The sequence below is a fragment of the Balaenoptera acutorostrata genome, chromosome 12 (genome assembly GCF_949987535.1).
Source record: "Balaenoptera acutorostrata chromosome 12, mBalAcu1.1, whole genome shotgun sequence".
NCBI lineage: Eukaryota > Metazoa > Chordata > Mammalia > Artiodactyla > Balaenopteridae > Balaenoptera > Balaenoptera acutorostrata.
Window position 1 is genome coordinate 10,827,878 of NC_080075.1, and position 15,626 is coordinate 10,843,503.

The 15,626-nt window shown below is 42.7% G+C and overlaps 1 protein-coding gene across 6 annotated transcripts in view; it reads right to left on the reverse strand.

Moving 5' to 3' along the window:
* The window catches only part of NPHP1 (nephrocystin 1), a 101,459-nt gene that overhangs the window by 39,375 nt on the left and 46,458 nt on the right, over positions 1-15,626 (reverse strand). For 2 of the 6 annotated variants that reach the window (XM_007197368.2, XM_007197367.2), the window contains exons 16-20: positions 15,256-15,355; positions 7,719-7,831; positions 5,305-5,378; positions 3,349-3,393; positions 552-1,860 (exon numbers count right to left, since the gene is read on the reverse strand). In XM_007197368.2, the coding sequence (XP_007197430.2) occupies positions 1,588-1,860; positions 3,349-3,393; positions 5,305-5,378; positions 7,719-7,831; positions 15,256-15,355 (605 nt within the window). In that variant the 3' untranslated portion in view covers positions 552-1,587. Of the gene's footprint in view, positions 1-551; positions 2,208-3,348; positions 3,394-4,317; positions 4,384-5,304; positions 5,379-7,718; positions 7,832-15,255; positions 15,356-15,626 lie in introns of those variants that run through there. The other 4 variants (XM_028162656.2, XM_057558419.1, XM_028162655.2 and 1 more) reach the window with 4 other exon arrangements.

The window sequence follows — 15,626 nt, forward strand, 5'->3', positions numbered from 1 at the left end:
TCCTTTAAGGCAGCACGCTGTCAAAAAAATTCCTCGGCTGGTACTCTGATAATTTAGGTTAAACTCTAATTTGATCGTCTTTTCCTTCCAATAGCCTTCTCATGTTTTATTTTCACATGCAATTCTTAAATGTTTGCACTGATGAGGGGACTGTCTTAGGTTGTAGATTATACATGGTGTCTCTACGAGGTACATTAGCTGTGCCACTTACCAGCTCTGACTTCAGAAAAATTATCGAATCTGCCTGGCCTGTTTCTTCAGCAGTAGTAATACAGGAAAAAACCAGTGCTGGCCTCCTATAGTAGCTGTGAGCGCTAACCTAGTAAATGAGAACATACGCAGCAGGCACTCAACAAATGCCAGCTGTACTGTTATCATTAACGGTGAGGGCTTGGGACAATTTACTGGCAGTCACAGGCTTATTTGAAATGCAACAAAATCTTTGTTCTTTGACACAGGGGTGGGTTAACTTAGTCCCCAAAGCCTGGAGGTGTTTTTTTGTTTTGTTTTATTTTCTTTTTAAGAGCACCAATTATATGGACTTGAAAAGGTAAAACTAGATTCTGTTTTTATATCTAATTAGAATCAACCACATTCAAATATTAGACTGAATTCAGTGATTAATAACACAACTCTCTCAAATAGATTACTCTGATTTCCCCTACATTTCACATAAAGTTTATTAGCAAAAATCATATATTTAATATATTCTGGGTCCTAGACTCTTAACAGATATATCATTTGCAAATATCTTCTCCTATTCTGTGGATTATATTTTCACTTTCTTGAATAGTCATAAATTTAGCTTTTGATAAAATCTTGCTTTCATACAAATCTATAGATACAGTTAACTTAAATTTGTTACTTGGTATTACATACAGAATGGACGGACAACAAGGTCCTACTGCATAGCATAGGGAACTATATCCAATATCCTATGATAAGCCATAATGGAAAAGAATATAAAAAAGAGTGTATATATATGTATAACTGAGTCATTTTGCTGTACAGAAGAAATTAACACAACACTGTAAATCAACTATACTTCAATAAAAAAAAAGAAACAGACTCACAGATATAGAGAACAAACTAGTGGTTACCAGTGGGGAGAGGCAAGATAGGGGTAGGGGATTAAGAGGCACAACTATTAAGTATAAAATAAATAAGCTACAAGGATATATTGTACAGCACAGGGAATATAGCCAGTATTAATAACTTTAAATGGAGTATAATCTTTAAAAATTGTTAATCACTATATTGTACACCTGAAACTTTCATAATATGGTAAATCAACTATACTCAATAAAAAAGAAAAAGAAAAACAAAACAAAAATTTGTTAGTTGGTTTTTGACAAAAAATTCTCTTTAAATTTAGATATAATAGTATTCCTTATAAAAATTTACTTCATTCTATTAACACATATTCAAATGATCAGATAAATATTTCTTATAGAATGTGGCCTCAACAAAAAGGAATAAAGCTTAAGTTATGATGGGACAGTTACTTCTGGTTTTCTCACGCGATGCAGGTTGTCATGGAGGGTCCATCAGATTCAGCGGGAAGTGGAAGGTCAAGGGGCACCGCTGTCAGGCTGCGTTCTTTCTTATTTCACCCAAGAAGTCATAGGTCTGCTCTGAAATGTCGAAAGGTTCATGGAGCCCCGCTGGCGACAGCAGAGCCTGGAGGGCGCCCTCGTTTTCTCGGTTTTGCTTGAGGAAGTCGGCGATGACCTTCCATCGGGCGGCCTCGGTCTCCTCCTCCGCCCACCTGAACGGGGGCAGGAGCGCGGAGTGGAGGAGGGGGAGCGCGCAGTCGTGGTAAACCAGGAGGAACACGGCCTTCAGGAGCTCCTGGTCTCTCTGGGAAAACACCGGCACCACCAGTGGCTGTGAGTGGACCCAGGTCATTCCTCCTCAAGTGCTACATCGTATGAACTCTGTTAACTAGAAGCTGTCTAGGGGGTGGGATGGAGGTACCATCAGTGTCGGGCAGGTAGTCGGCTCTGAACCGGCTGCTCAGTCAGGACGTGGACACAACAGGAGTCACCGCGGAGAGAGACAAGTGGCTCTCTCTGAGGGTCTGCAAGGGGCTCCTTGAGGCCAGGGTGCCCCCGGAGCGCCACGGAGTGTCTCGGACATTCCATCAAGCGGACTGGGGTGGCAGAATCTAATTCCGGGGACAAGGGTGCGGTCCCAGGTAAATGGAACTAAGACACAACGTGAAGTCAGCTGTACTGCCGAATGAGGTCAAGGTGATACAGGGGAAGGGTAGCAAGGGCTCTGCGTGAAATCCGGAGAAAGGAGCCCCGAGCAGTAAGGATGTGTTGTCAACCCCGCCTCCCCATAACAAGAGCTGGGCAATATCCACGCGGGCAGGCGGCCCGGCCCCGGCAGCTGGGGTGGGAATCACAGCCGGGGTGGCGGTCTACACTGCGATGTAGCCCCCGCAGGCTACCGTGTGGAGAGGCAGCTTCTACAGGCCCGAGGCCCAGCACCTATCCACTGCCGAGCTAGAAGGGCATTAAACCTGCCAGTTTTAGTCAAACAAAAACTCAAATAAGGATATAATATATACACTTTTTTTTTTTCAGTTTTTAGTGTCTTTGTTTGTTCTCCCATGATTCCTTGAGGATAATGAAAAGTTCAGATTAGAAGTCCGAAAACCATGGACCATGGGCCCAATGCAGCCCACTGCCATCTCTTTTTAGAAATAGTTTTACAGAAAACAGCCCTGCCCAGGTGTTTACACATTGCCTGAAGCTGCCTTGCGTTACTGTGGCAGAGCCGGGTATTTGAGACAGAGCACATGTGGCCAGCAAAGCCAAAAATATTTACTCTCTGGCCCTTTACCAGAAAAGTTTGTCAATCCCAGACTAGAGCAGTCAAGCCACTACTCACTGATCACTGCAAGTTCTGTTTGGTAATGACCACGCTCTCCGGCCATGTAAGCATAGCCATGCGTGCTTTCAATGTGTGCTACAGCTTATGCCGATTTTCTTCTTCCCTCTCCTTACTTGATACGGACTTTGAGAGCTAGGGGAATTTTTTTTTTTTTTTTAAATGAGAGAAATCTGATAGCCAACTGGGACACTTTGGCTTAGAAACTTCCTCTCAGTTCAATAAACTCAGTGATCTGAAATGACTGTCTCGATCAAGTGTTTCTTTTTACACTTGGAATCCATCACCCATACCCTTCTTGGAAGGTGTCTTTGCAACCGTAATAACACCGTTTAACTGTCAAGAGGGATTAGGACCACGGTTACTTCAGCTAAAAAAGAGGCATGATTAGGATGTGCAGCAGACACTGAGCACAGAACATGTGAAGCTCAGGGTGCACAATCACCTTACCTTGTCTGACCTTTTTAATGTACTCTCTTTCTCAGCCCAGGAACTCTAAAAAGCAAATAGAAATACTATGTTAATCCGAGTATTCACAAGTCTTTGCCACACCTCTGCAACTTCACTCTGTAATTAAACTTACGGACAGGATTACAAACGCTGTACAGATCCTGCACATGTAAGGAGTGAATCTCTAATTAGGCATCAAGTGCTAATGACCCAGAACCAGACTGACTAGGCGGGATGTATCAGTGAACGATTCCTCAGAAGCCCATGATTCTTACAAGTCAAAACTAATTTAAGAACAGAATCAGTGCAATGCTAACACATCCATGCAAACTGCACCAACGCAGCACCTAAACGATAAAATACCATTAAGCTTTTAAGGTAAGACAGTCATGAACATAGAAAATTCTGCCAAATACCATACTCCTCGACAATTCTGTTCGCCAAGATGAGGACAATGGTCAGGGAGAGATAGAATGAAGTACAGCTTTGCAAGTAACTATTTCCAACCTGTGCACAAAGTTTCACCAAAGCTTCTTTAAAGAAATAAAAAACCCAGAGTTCAATTAACCCCACAGAAGTATGCATCAAAGACCTTCCAGGGCCCAGCATGGTGCCTTAGCCATAGTGGGCTCTCGTGAAATATTTGTTGAATGAATCAACGTATGTACCTTTTGTATAACGAGTAAATATTAATATACTAATGCTTTGTAGGGGAAGAAAGAGAAATTCTGCATTATCTAACTATAGTGCCAGATGAAATTTGCTTGTCTGAAATTACAGAAAAGCAAATGCCAAGAACATTTTCTTACATCTTTTTCTAAAACCTCACCATTACTGTTGACACCCCCTCCCCAGCCAAACCAGCACGTGAAATCAGTTGCAAAGTCTAATAAAAACCTCCATAGATGATGCTTCCTCCTTCCAACTCCACCGGGCCGTATGACCTCCCTCCTTATCGAGAGGACTCACCTCCCAGCACAGCTCCCCTCCCTCCTGCGCATGTGCTTCTCCACGTCTCTGTGCTGTCCGGGGTTCCTAAAGCAAAACCCTTCATGGATTGCCCACCGCCTACCACACTCTTCACCCACAGGAGGAGACTCAGATCGACCCTGACCGTCTACAGACGACATCCGACACGCCAGACTGGGTCATCTGCTCTCCTCAAGAACACGCCCTATTCCTTCCTGCCTCAAAATGTTCGCTCATGCTGATTCTCCCACCTGTGATGTCTTCTTCTCCCGTCTCGGCACGTCGAAGCCCGACGTGGCCCCCAGGTTTTTATGAGGTGCATCTCACGGAGGACCTCTTCCATGAAACGGGCTCCTGATCCTCATATGCTGCCTTCTTTACATCTGCAAGGACCTGGGTTACACATCCCCTACGGCACTTATGTTATCTGAGTATTTGCCTCACAGGTCTACTATTTGTCGATTCTGATATTTAAGTTGAACTTTATGAAACTGCCGCTTTTGAAGGCCAATAAATGGCTAAAAATTAAGAGATTTCATATGGTTCAACCTAATATCCAGCTGCTTTTTCATACACAGATAACATACTTCAAATTAAAATAAAAATGATATGAGTGCCCTGATTCTCCCCTGAAAACTCAGTCAATTTATCTAACAAACCATTTTGGATTTTTGCTCTTAGGACACAATCGGTGGCCATCTTAAGTCAAGGAACAAACAATAGGGAGGAGACTGCATTGGGGTATACGGCAGGCACTCCATCTCCTTATTGGGTCAGGGAAGGCAGCCCTGGGGAAGTAACATCTATAGTAAGAAAGGACAGATGAGATCAAGTTAGCTAGACAATAGACAGGGATCGGGAGACATCATCCAAATAGGGAAGAAACAAACCCCACAAAGACCTAGAGTCGGTGTCAGAACTCATTATGCAGTATGTCTAACCGCTTTTAGAACCCGCCAGGTTTCCATCATGATGCATACTACCCACCCTGAGTGCATCCATTATGTCAGGCTGCTCCAAGAGCTTGGGGAAGGTGGCCAGCACTGGATTACTAATTAAATCTGAAATACAAAAGAATAAAAAGGATTTTATGTAAACTTCAGCCAATGTATTTTATAGCAACAGACATAAAAACATTCGTTCAGATTGAAATTACTGTGCCACATGATTTGTTGATAACACATTCTACCCACTTTAACCTCTCGGAGGGCTGGAAGCTGCCCCCTCAGCCTCCATCTGCCCCTATATCCACACCCCGGGGAAGTCTGAAATGAGTCTGGTACCAAGTAGATAAAGCTTTTAGGTGGGAGTAAAGTGGCTCTGAACAGAATAAGACTAGAACATTTTGTTCTTTCTATGTTTTTTTTCAACCTCTCTTTCCTCCTCATGACTGAAGTGTGGTGTGGTAAGAGAAATCTTCCAATTAGGAGGCACCCACACTCTCAGGAGGCTGAGTGGGAACCAGGAGGCACCAAGGGAAAGGAGGTGGAGGGCAGGCAGCTCCTGCCCAGCCTGGGGCCAAGAGATGGTCGTGGATGACATCGGAAGGAATCAGGAGTTGGGGAATCTGACCACGTGCCTAAATACTGAGCAGGAGAATATTGATATTTCACAATCAATAATGGCACGTGGGGGCTTCCCTGGTGGCGCAGTGGTTGAGAGTCTGCCTGCCAATGCCGGGGACACGGGTTCGAGCCCTGGTCTGGGAGGATCCCACATGCCGCGGAGCGGCTGGGCCCGTGAGCCACAACTGCTGAGCCTGAGCGTCTGGAGCCTCTGCTCCGCAACAGGAGAGGCCGCAATAGCGAGAGGCCCGCGCACCGCGATGAAGGGTGGCCCCCGCTCGCCGCAGCTGGAGAAAGCCCTCGCACAGAAACGAAGACCCAACACAGCCAAAAATAAACATAATAAATAAATAATAAATAAAAATTAAAAAAAAAATAATGGCACGTGGAAGGCTGTGCAAAGAGGCCCACCAGGAAGGACACTTCAGAAACGGCAAGGGCAATGACTTCTATAATCTTGTGTCCTCAGTAGAGAAAAATCCTCTCTCTAGGTCTTACTAAGTTTATTCTGATGCGCAGGTTCAAATGAAGCCAACAATTCTGAGTAGCCTTCTCCCTACCTATAGGAAAACGAATAAGCCTTATCCTCTCTAAGGAGTCAGGTCGTTCGTGAAGTTTTTCTAGAGCCATTGAAACAAATTCAGAGGCAAGTGATGACTAGAAGCCTTAAACTGTCCTTCCTTTAGAATTACAATTATTCCTTGAGAAATGCTGGTGCTTCTCTGACTCTAGGTAGTTCCATTTCTATCTACCTATCCAGGTGGTGTGTCCCTGGGAGGGGACTCGTGTCTAACCGTGAACTCCACTTGTCCACGAGAGCCGAGTCGTCATGGGGCTCTCTCTCCCTCACTCTAGTCCAGCCACACTGGCCTGCCTGCAATTTCAATCCCTCCGGTGCACTCAGGTTTTCTTGCCTTGGGTCTTCAGACATGCTGGTCCCTCTATCCAGAAAGGATCCGCCCCCACCCATCTCCCCTGTATGTCTAACCCCTCTCTCAGGTCTTGTCTTAAATATTCCTTGCCCAGGGAAGCCTTCCCTCATCCTATGAATTCAGGTCTTCCTAGGGTGCGCTCTTGTTGTGTATTTCCCTTCAGAACACTTGAGGTTGAAAAGGATTATTGATATAATTTTGTGTTTGAAGTCTGTTGCTCTACGAGAGTAGAGATGATGGTGCCTGTCTCATTCATCACTGGGTCCTGGCACAATGCCTGGCATATACTAGGCACTCAATAAAGAATATCCAATAAAATTAAACTTTCTTTGGAGGTAATTCTTACAACACATGCATATCTCTGTGCAAGTTCAATCATGTGTGACAGCTCACTGATTTTTTAAAATTACTTTTTAACATTTTACTTGGAAAAAGTTTCTAGCTGACAAAAAAGTTGCAAGAATAAAAACAGAACCCCTGAACACCTCTTACCTGGATTCACTAATTTTACTGATTTTTAAACTTCTTGCATTAAGAACCAGTTATTTTGGGTAATTTTGGTCTCTTTCCAAAAAGATGATAATACATATCAAACATGTAGTAAAAACATTATTAAAGACATTAAGGGAAAATATGATTACATCTGAAATTTAGGATCTCAAGTCCTCAGAATCTGAATGGTAAAAAGCGTATATTGTAAAGAACGGAACACGTACGGAGCTCACACAGGATGCACACTGAGCACAATGCTTTGCACCTGAAGTAAGTGACTGACACTGATGCTATTCTAAATATTTTATTCCAAATGTCACCTTCAGAAGCAGAAGATAAAGGCTGGCAGAGGTTACATTTACTCAAAGCGTGATGCACTGCTGTATGTAAGGAAACTGCGAAGACTTCTCACCAGCACTGTGCATGCTCATCCTGTCTTTCAGCAGCACGTCTCCAAGAATCTGGCGATAAAATATCAACAGATGAACGGAGCACATACTTCCAATTAATGTTTCTGGCAGTAGACTATTAAAGAAGAAGAAAAAAAAGTATTCATTAAACAATCCCCTACGATCCAACCTACGGTGTTTTTAAAATGATCTAAGGACATTCATAGGCTGAAAATGAAAGGATAGTTAAAGATATTCCATGCAAATAGTAAACAAAAGAGAGCAGGGATAGCTATACTAACATCAGACAACATAGACCTTAAGCCAAAAAGCTGCTACAATGAAAGATATTATATAATGATAAAAGGGTCAATTCATCATATAAAAGGGTCAATTGAAGATATAACAATTATAAACATATACAACAAACGTCAGAGCTCCTAAATATATGAAGTAAACAGTGACAAAAGTGAAGAGAGAAATAGATCTACAATCATAGTAGGGGACTTCATTACCCCACTTTCAATAAGGGACAGAACAACCAGACAGAAGATCAATAAGGAAAGAGAACTTGAACAACACTGCAGACCAACTGTAACTGACCGACATATATGGAACACTCTGCCCAACAGCAGAATATGCATTTTTCTCAAGTGCACATGGGACATTCTCCAGGACATTCTCCTAACATATGTGGTCATATATTAGGCCACAAAACAAGTCTTAACAATTTAAAAGACAAATTATACAAAGTATATTTTCTTTTTTCCGAAGTATATTTTCTGATCACAGTGGAATGAAACTAGGAATCAATAGCAGAAGGAAAACTGGAAAATTCACAAATATGTGGATATCAAACAACATATTTTTAAGCAACCAATGGCTCAAAGAAGAAGTCACACGGGAAATCAGAAAATATCTTGAGACAAATAAAATGAAAATACAACACAGCAAAACTTATGGGATGCAGTGACAGCAGTGTTAAGAGGGAAAATTTATAGCTACAAATACTTACATTAAAAAAGAAGAAAGATTTCAAATCACCAACCTAACTTTACACCTTAAGGAACTTGAAAAGAAAAACAAATGAAACCCAAAGGTAGCAGAAGAAAGGAAATAATAAAGATTAGAGTAGAAATGAACAAAATAGAGAATAGAAAACAACAGAAAAAAATAAATGAAAGCAGAGCTGGTTCTTTGAAAAGACAAATAAAACTGACAAACCTTTAGCTAGATTGACTAAGAAAAAAAGAGAGAAGACTCAAGTTACTAAAATCAGAAATGAAAGGAGACATTATTACTGATTTTACAAAAATTACAAAGGATTATAAAAGAGTACTATGAATAACTGTATGCCAACAAATTAGATAATCTAGATAAAACAGACATACTCCTAGAAACACACAACCTACCAAGACTAAATAATGAAAAAATACAAAATCTGAACAGACTTATAACTAGAAAGGAGATTGAATAGTAATCAAAAACCTCCCAACAAAGAAAACCCCAGGACCAGATGGCTTCACTGGTGAATTCTACCAAACATTTAAAGAAGAATTAATACCAATCCGTCTCAAACTCTTCTGAAAAACTGAAATGAAAGGAATACTTCCAAACTCATTCTGTGAAGCCAGCATTATCCTGATACCAAAGTCAGACAAAGACACAACAAAAAAACTACTGACCAATATCCCTGATGAATACTGATGCAAAAAATCCTCAACAAAATACTAGCAAACATAATTCAACAGCACATTAAGTTTTATACACTATGACCAAGTAGGATTTATTCCTAGAAGGCGAGGATGGTTCAAAATAAGAAAATCAATTGATGTAATACACTAGATTAACAGAATCAAGGAAAAAAAAACCAGGTGATTTTCTTAGCTGATGCTGAAAGCATTTGACAAAATGCAACATATTTTCATAATAAAAACACCCAACAAACTAGGAATAGAAGGAAACTATCTCAACATAATAATGGCCACATGTGAAAATCCCATAGCTAACCTCATACTCAATGGAGAAAGACTGGAGGCTTTCCCTCCAAGATCAAGATCAAGATCAAGATCAAGACAAGGATGCTCGTTTTCACCACTTTTATTCAACATATTACTGGAAGCCCTAGCCAGAGCAGTCAGGCAAGAAAAATGAATAAAAAGCATCTAAGTTAGAAAAAAAAGAAGTAAAATTATCTCTGTTCACACACAACATGATTTCATATGTAGAAGACCCTAAAGATTACACACACACACACACACACACAAAACTGTTAGAACTAATAAACAAATGCAGCAAAGTTGCAGGATATAAAATCAACATACACAAATCAGTCATATTTCTATATACTAACAATGAACAATTTGAAAAGGAAATTAAAACGTTAATTTCCTTTAATAGCATATCTAATAGCATTGAAAGAAAGAAAATACTTGGGAATAAAAAAACAGAAATAAAATTTCAATATTGAGATTTCAAAATATAATCTGGAAATACAACAAGTGAGTGCTTTAAAACCTGACACCTGGTACACACTAAATACTGGGAATATTGAGCACCAGAGTTAACCTTAGCAGATACTCAAGAAAATGTCTTGAATCATTCTAAACACACATTTTCTGTGTTATTTTTAGAAATACATGAACTCCGTCACTAAGCATGAAGAATGACCGTATAGGAAATCTTGAAAACCTTGCAAACAATGTCCTCTATCAAGAGGAAGATGTGTTTGGGCTAAGGGAAACCACCTAAAGTTAAAAGAGACTTTAACTTCAGAAAACAATCCTTCATTCTAACTTCTAGGATGAGAATTTTAGAAGGGAAAATCAATCACAGAGGTAACATCCAGGCTTCCCGCCTGCTGAAAGAGAACAGAATGAACGTGACCCCGGGGGATGGTGCAGGAGTAATGGGTCCCTATGACTAGTTTCACGGAATTTAGATACGTATCCTTGACCACTCCCTAACCCTTGCATTTCTAGAAATGCCCCAAAACACAAGATAGATTCTCTTACCACACTTATATTCATATAGAGCATTTCATACACAGAGCCAGAAGTCATCTTTTTCCAACCCTGCTAAAATTCTGATCTTGTATATACCTGACCTAGATTTCAGGTTGGCTGCAGGGGGAACGTTTAAGCTGCCTTGATGCCACCACATGCCTTCTCGGTGTTGATGCTGTGATTCCCAAGGGTTGTTCTACGCCCCGCCCTCTGGTCTATGGCTCACGTGGGCAGTGTTTCAGCAGCAAGCCCAAACTCATGTCTCATGCGGAAAAACAGACATTAATTTTACGAGGGGAAGGGGTGGAACCTTCCTTCCATTCTCTCCTCCTTTTCTCTCCCAGACCAGCCTGCTCTGTCTGGCAGGCATTGCGGCCAGCCTGCAGCAGAGGCCTTCAGCGCCCACAGTGCAGGCACTCCTTTCCTTCTGGCACCTCCCCATAACACGAAGCAACGCTGCCGGCTCTTTATCAGAGCTTCCTTTAGGGAAATCCTTTGATTTTCCCAAATCCAAGGTGACCAGGAAGCTCTGAGCTGAAGAAGTAAAGATATACTTCTTTCTGACCTCACAGACTGACCAACAGAAGGGCAATAAACATGATACTGGGCCCCTGGCAAGCAACACTATTACTTCATTTATTTTTAGCAATAATACAATGGAAGTAAAAGAGAAAAAAAGATGGCATACATCAAAAAGACAAAGGAAAATAAACAAATTTATAGCAAATTTATATACAGGCATGTAGCCTACTGCCACAGACCGGTATTTCTCGGTATTCAGAACCCGTGCTCTGGGAGTCTGGGTCTAAATTCAGGGCTTTCCCTCATCAGAGGCTTAAAAGCATGCATTTGGCCAAATCACACCAAGTTAAACCCCGTCAAAAAACAGCTCCAAAATCAGAAAGGCAAGTCTTGGTGAAACAGGAGGATCTATTTGCTCCCTCTTCCATCTCAGCTGAGGGTCAACATGATCCGAGTTGTCTCCATAAAAGGAGACCCAGGGACAGGATTCTGGTGCTGTTTCTTTGGTCAAGGAGACGAGTCCACGTTGATTCATCGGATTTTCACAGGGCTCCTGACAGCCAAAGGAGACACACACGGAAGACTGCTGGCTGGTGAGAGGGCAGGATGAAGCCGACCAGCAAGGATACTGGGCAAACTGGGCACTAATGCAGATTATAACTGGGCTTCCCACCCTTGGCCCTGCCCGCATTTTTGTAGGTCCCTTGGCATAACAAAAAGAGCCCCTGTCTTTTCTCCTTCGAGCAGAGAAATCTGGCTAAACAAAGATGAAGGTTTTTGTTTGTTTGTTTGTTTCGTTTTTTCTTTTGCGGCACGTAGGATCCTAGTTCCCCAACCAGGGATCGAACTCGCGCCCCCTGCAGTTGAAGCATGGAGTCTTAACCACTGGACTGCCAGGGAAATCCCAAAAGATGAAGTTCTTAAGCAAGGGAGCGTGGGGACAGAGGCGGGACGGGCTTTGGAGGAGGGAAGGAGGAGGGCTGTTGGTAGCATCAGCTGCCTTCTTTCCCCACTCACTGCAGGTGGCAGGTCAGGGACAGGAGACTGGGAAGGGTCAGCCCCGCCTCAGGCTCCACCTCCAGGGTGCACAGGCCTGATCCCAGCCTCTCATCCTGGACCCACAGCACAGCCCTCGCACCCCAGCCCATGGCCCGGCAGTAGGGCCCAAGGCCTCTGGCTTCACCGTGCCCACGGCCCGCCTCTGGGAGAGCCTGCCTGAGGCCGGCGGGCCCTGCGGCCCACGCTTGACACTACCAGGAGAGCAGAGCGCATTTCTGAATCAGGCAAATGGAGCAGCAATTTCAAGACGGTGCTCAGGTCTCTCTCGGGGCTCTGGGAGGAGACAGAAGCGTCCACCAGGACGATGTGGGAGAGGCCAGGGACCACAGAAGGCAGAGCAGAGCTCCCGACCACTTTTACACCAGCGGGAAGAGCTCTACTTGGAAATTATTTCACAAACATTTGTCGGGTGCCTACTGTATGCTGTAACCAACAAGGGCTCAGTTCCTGAGGTCAGGGGACCTGGGACCCTTCTTTGAGAACCCAGCATACAGAAGAACATTCATTGCTTTGGGAGAATGGGCCCGCCCATCTGACCGCCGCACACCCAAGTCAGATTTGATCTCTAGATTGTAAAGCGTATCTGCAAACTGATATCTGGGGCCAAAGAAACACTATTAAGAGCTGTACTTGACAGACACGCTTGGGAGTGCTTCGGACTCTCGAAAGCTTATCAACAAGAGGGGTAGCGGGAGGCTGAAGAAGTAGGAAGGATGAGGCCAAACAGGATTCTAGCTTTTCTTCTACAAAGACCGCTACTGTGCTTCTTTTTTTAATCTTGAAAAACAAAAACTGTCCAAGGAAAGATTGGCCAAAAAAAGGGAATTTATAGGCTCTATGAACGTCCAGGAAAAAAAAAAGGCCAAGAGAATGAATACCGCCCATGAACGCATAATTAATGGTTACTGAAAGATTTAACTGTTAACACTATAATTATAATACACATTTCGGTACTAGAGATAAGAACAAGGGATATTTGAACTGGGAGCATGATCTAGAATGAGAAAAGCAACCATTCACAGAGGTGGGCCAAGGTTCCCTGCTTCCTGATAATCCGCGAGCAGAGAGAGCAGGTCACGGTGGGGCCGGTCAACTGCATCAGCCTCTGTTCCCGAGCCACGCTCTTCCCCTCCGCCCCTTCTGTCCACCGTGTGCCCTCCACGTCGCCACATCATCAAATGGCACCTCTTCCAAACCTTCAGAGCTTATTCTGAATCCCCCTGATCTTACCAGCTACATAGCACATCCTCATCTGAACAAATTTGATGACAGTGCCAGCCACCTGCCATTATATTTACATTTATCTAGACATATGATAATAATGATAGTAATAATTATAGCTGGTACTTATTGTGTGTTACTGTGTGTCATGTACTGTAAATACTAAGTGTTTTATATATTTTCTTTTCCTTAAACCTCTTCAGAGCTTGATGGGGTTAATATTATTATGATGTCCATTTTAAAGACGTAGACCTTGAGACCCTGAGAAAGATGGTAAGTGACTTGTCCAAGAGGTTACTGAGTTAGAAATGGATCGACCTGGGATTCTACCAGTGCAAAACCTCCCTGAAGAAAATGCAAATTAAAGCCACCAACAGCTACCACTAATCATTTATTAAAATGGGCAAGGACTTCCCTGGCGGCGCAGTGGTTAAGAATCTGCCTGCCGATGTAGGGGACACAGGTTTGATCCCTGATCCGGGAAGATCCCACATGCCGTGAAGCAACTAAGCCCGTGAGCCACAACTACTGAGCCCATGTGCCACAACTACTGAAGCCCGTGTGCCACAACTACTGAGCCCAAGTGCTACAACTGCTGAAGCCCGCGCGCCTAGAGCCCGTGCTCCGCAACAAGAGAAGCCACCGCAATGAGAAGCCCGCGCACCGCAACGAAGAGTAGCCCCTGCTCGCCGCAACTGGAGAAAGCCCGTGCGCAGCAACGAAGACCCAATGTAGCCAAAAATAAAGAAAATGGGCAAAACAGAAAAAAATTGATCATATCAAATGTTGTCAAGAATATGGAGTAATTGGAACTCTCATATGTTGCTGGAGAGAGTATAAAATGGCCTAGTCATATTGGAAAACAGTTTGGCAGTTTCTTATAAAGTTAAACAAACACCAGATGATCCAGTATCCCCTCTCCTAGGTATTTATACCCATGAGAAAGGAAGACGTGCCCACATACGCAAAATAACTCTTACGGAAATATATGGAGCGGTTTTATTCATAATTGCCCAAACCCAGAAACAACCCAAGTATCTATCAACTAGTGAATAAATAAACACATTATGGTATATCCACCAAATGGAATACTAGATAGAACAAAAAGGAAAAAACCACTAGCACATGCAACAGCATGGGTGTATCTCAACTGCGTTACGCTAGATGAAAGAAGCCAGACTCAAAAGGCTATGTATTGTGTGAGTCCCTTTGTAGGACATTCTGGAAAAGGCAAAACTGTTGGGAAAGAAAACAGAGGAGCGGTTGCCCGAGACCAGACCTGGAGAGCTGATTACAAAGGGGCATCAGTTCACTGTTTATAGTGATGGAAATATTCTGTATCTTGACTGTGTGGTAGTTGTATGACTGTATATACTTGTCAAAATGCAAAGAACTTAAAATAAAAAGGGCAAATTTAACTGCGTGTAAATTATACCTCAACAAACTTGACATTAAAAAAAGTTCCCCCAAGTTCCCTAAGGGTAGGACTGTGGATGGTAAGTCCCGTTGACTCAAAAGTTTCTATACTATTTCTGACTGCATCTATCATTTGTGCTAACTGGTAAACAGAAGAATAAGTTCATCTGAAATGTATTATTATTCCATTTCCCTACTGATCCTTGGCAGAAGAATTAGTAAGGAAAAAAAATAACTAACAAAAGGTGACCAAGCATGTGGAGAAGCCAGAAGCAGAGATGGTCCACAAACGCTGAATGGGCCCAAGTTCACCAGACAGGTAAGAGCAGGTACCAACCTTAGCATGCTCCTTGATCTTCTGTTCAAAGATCTCAGTTTTACTAGAAGCTGAGGCTGCCTTCTCACTGTCATCATCTGATGGAAAACACTACCATGTGCTTTAAAAAAGTAAAAAATACATCTCAAAAGTTTAAGTGCTTAGGCAGTGAATATAATAAAATAGAGTATTTTATATAATTTTTTATATATAAAAATAAGACAAAGTATTTTTCAGCACCAGTGGGGCTGAATTGTATGAGAGGCAGGAGTCGCCCACACTCCCTAAATGGACTGATGAAGTATGACGTGCCCTAAGGACCTTCAGAACGTACCCAACCGGCCCACCCCTGGAGCTGCCACTACATCGGATACCGTGACAGCATCACTGCT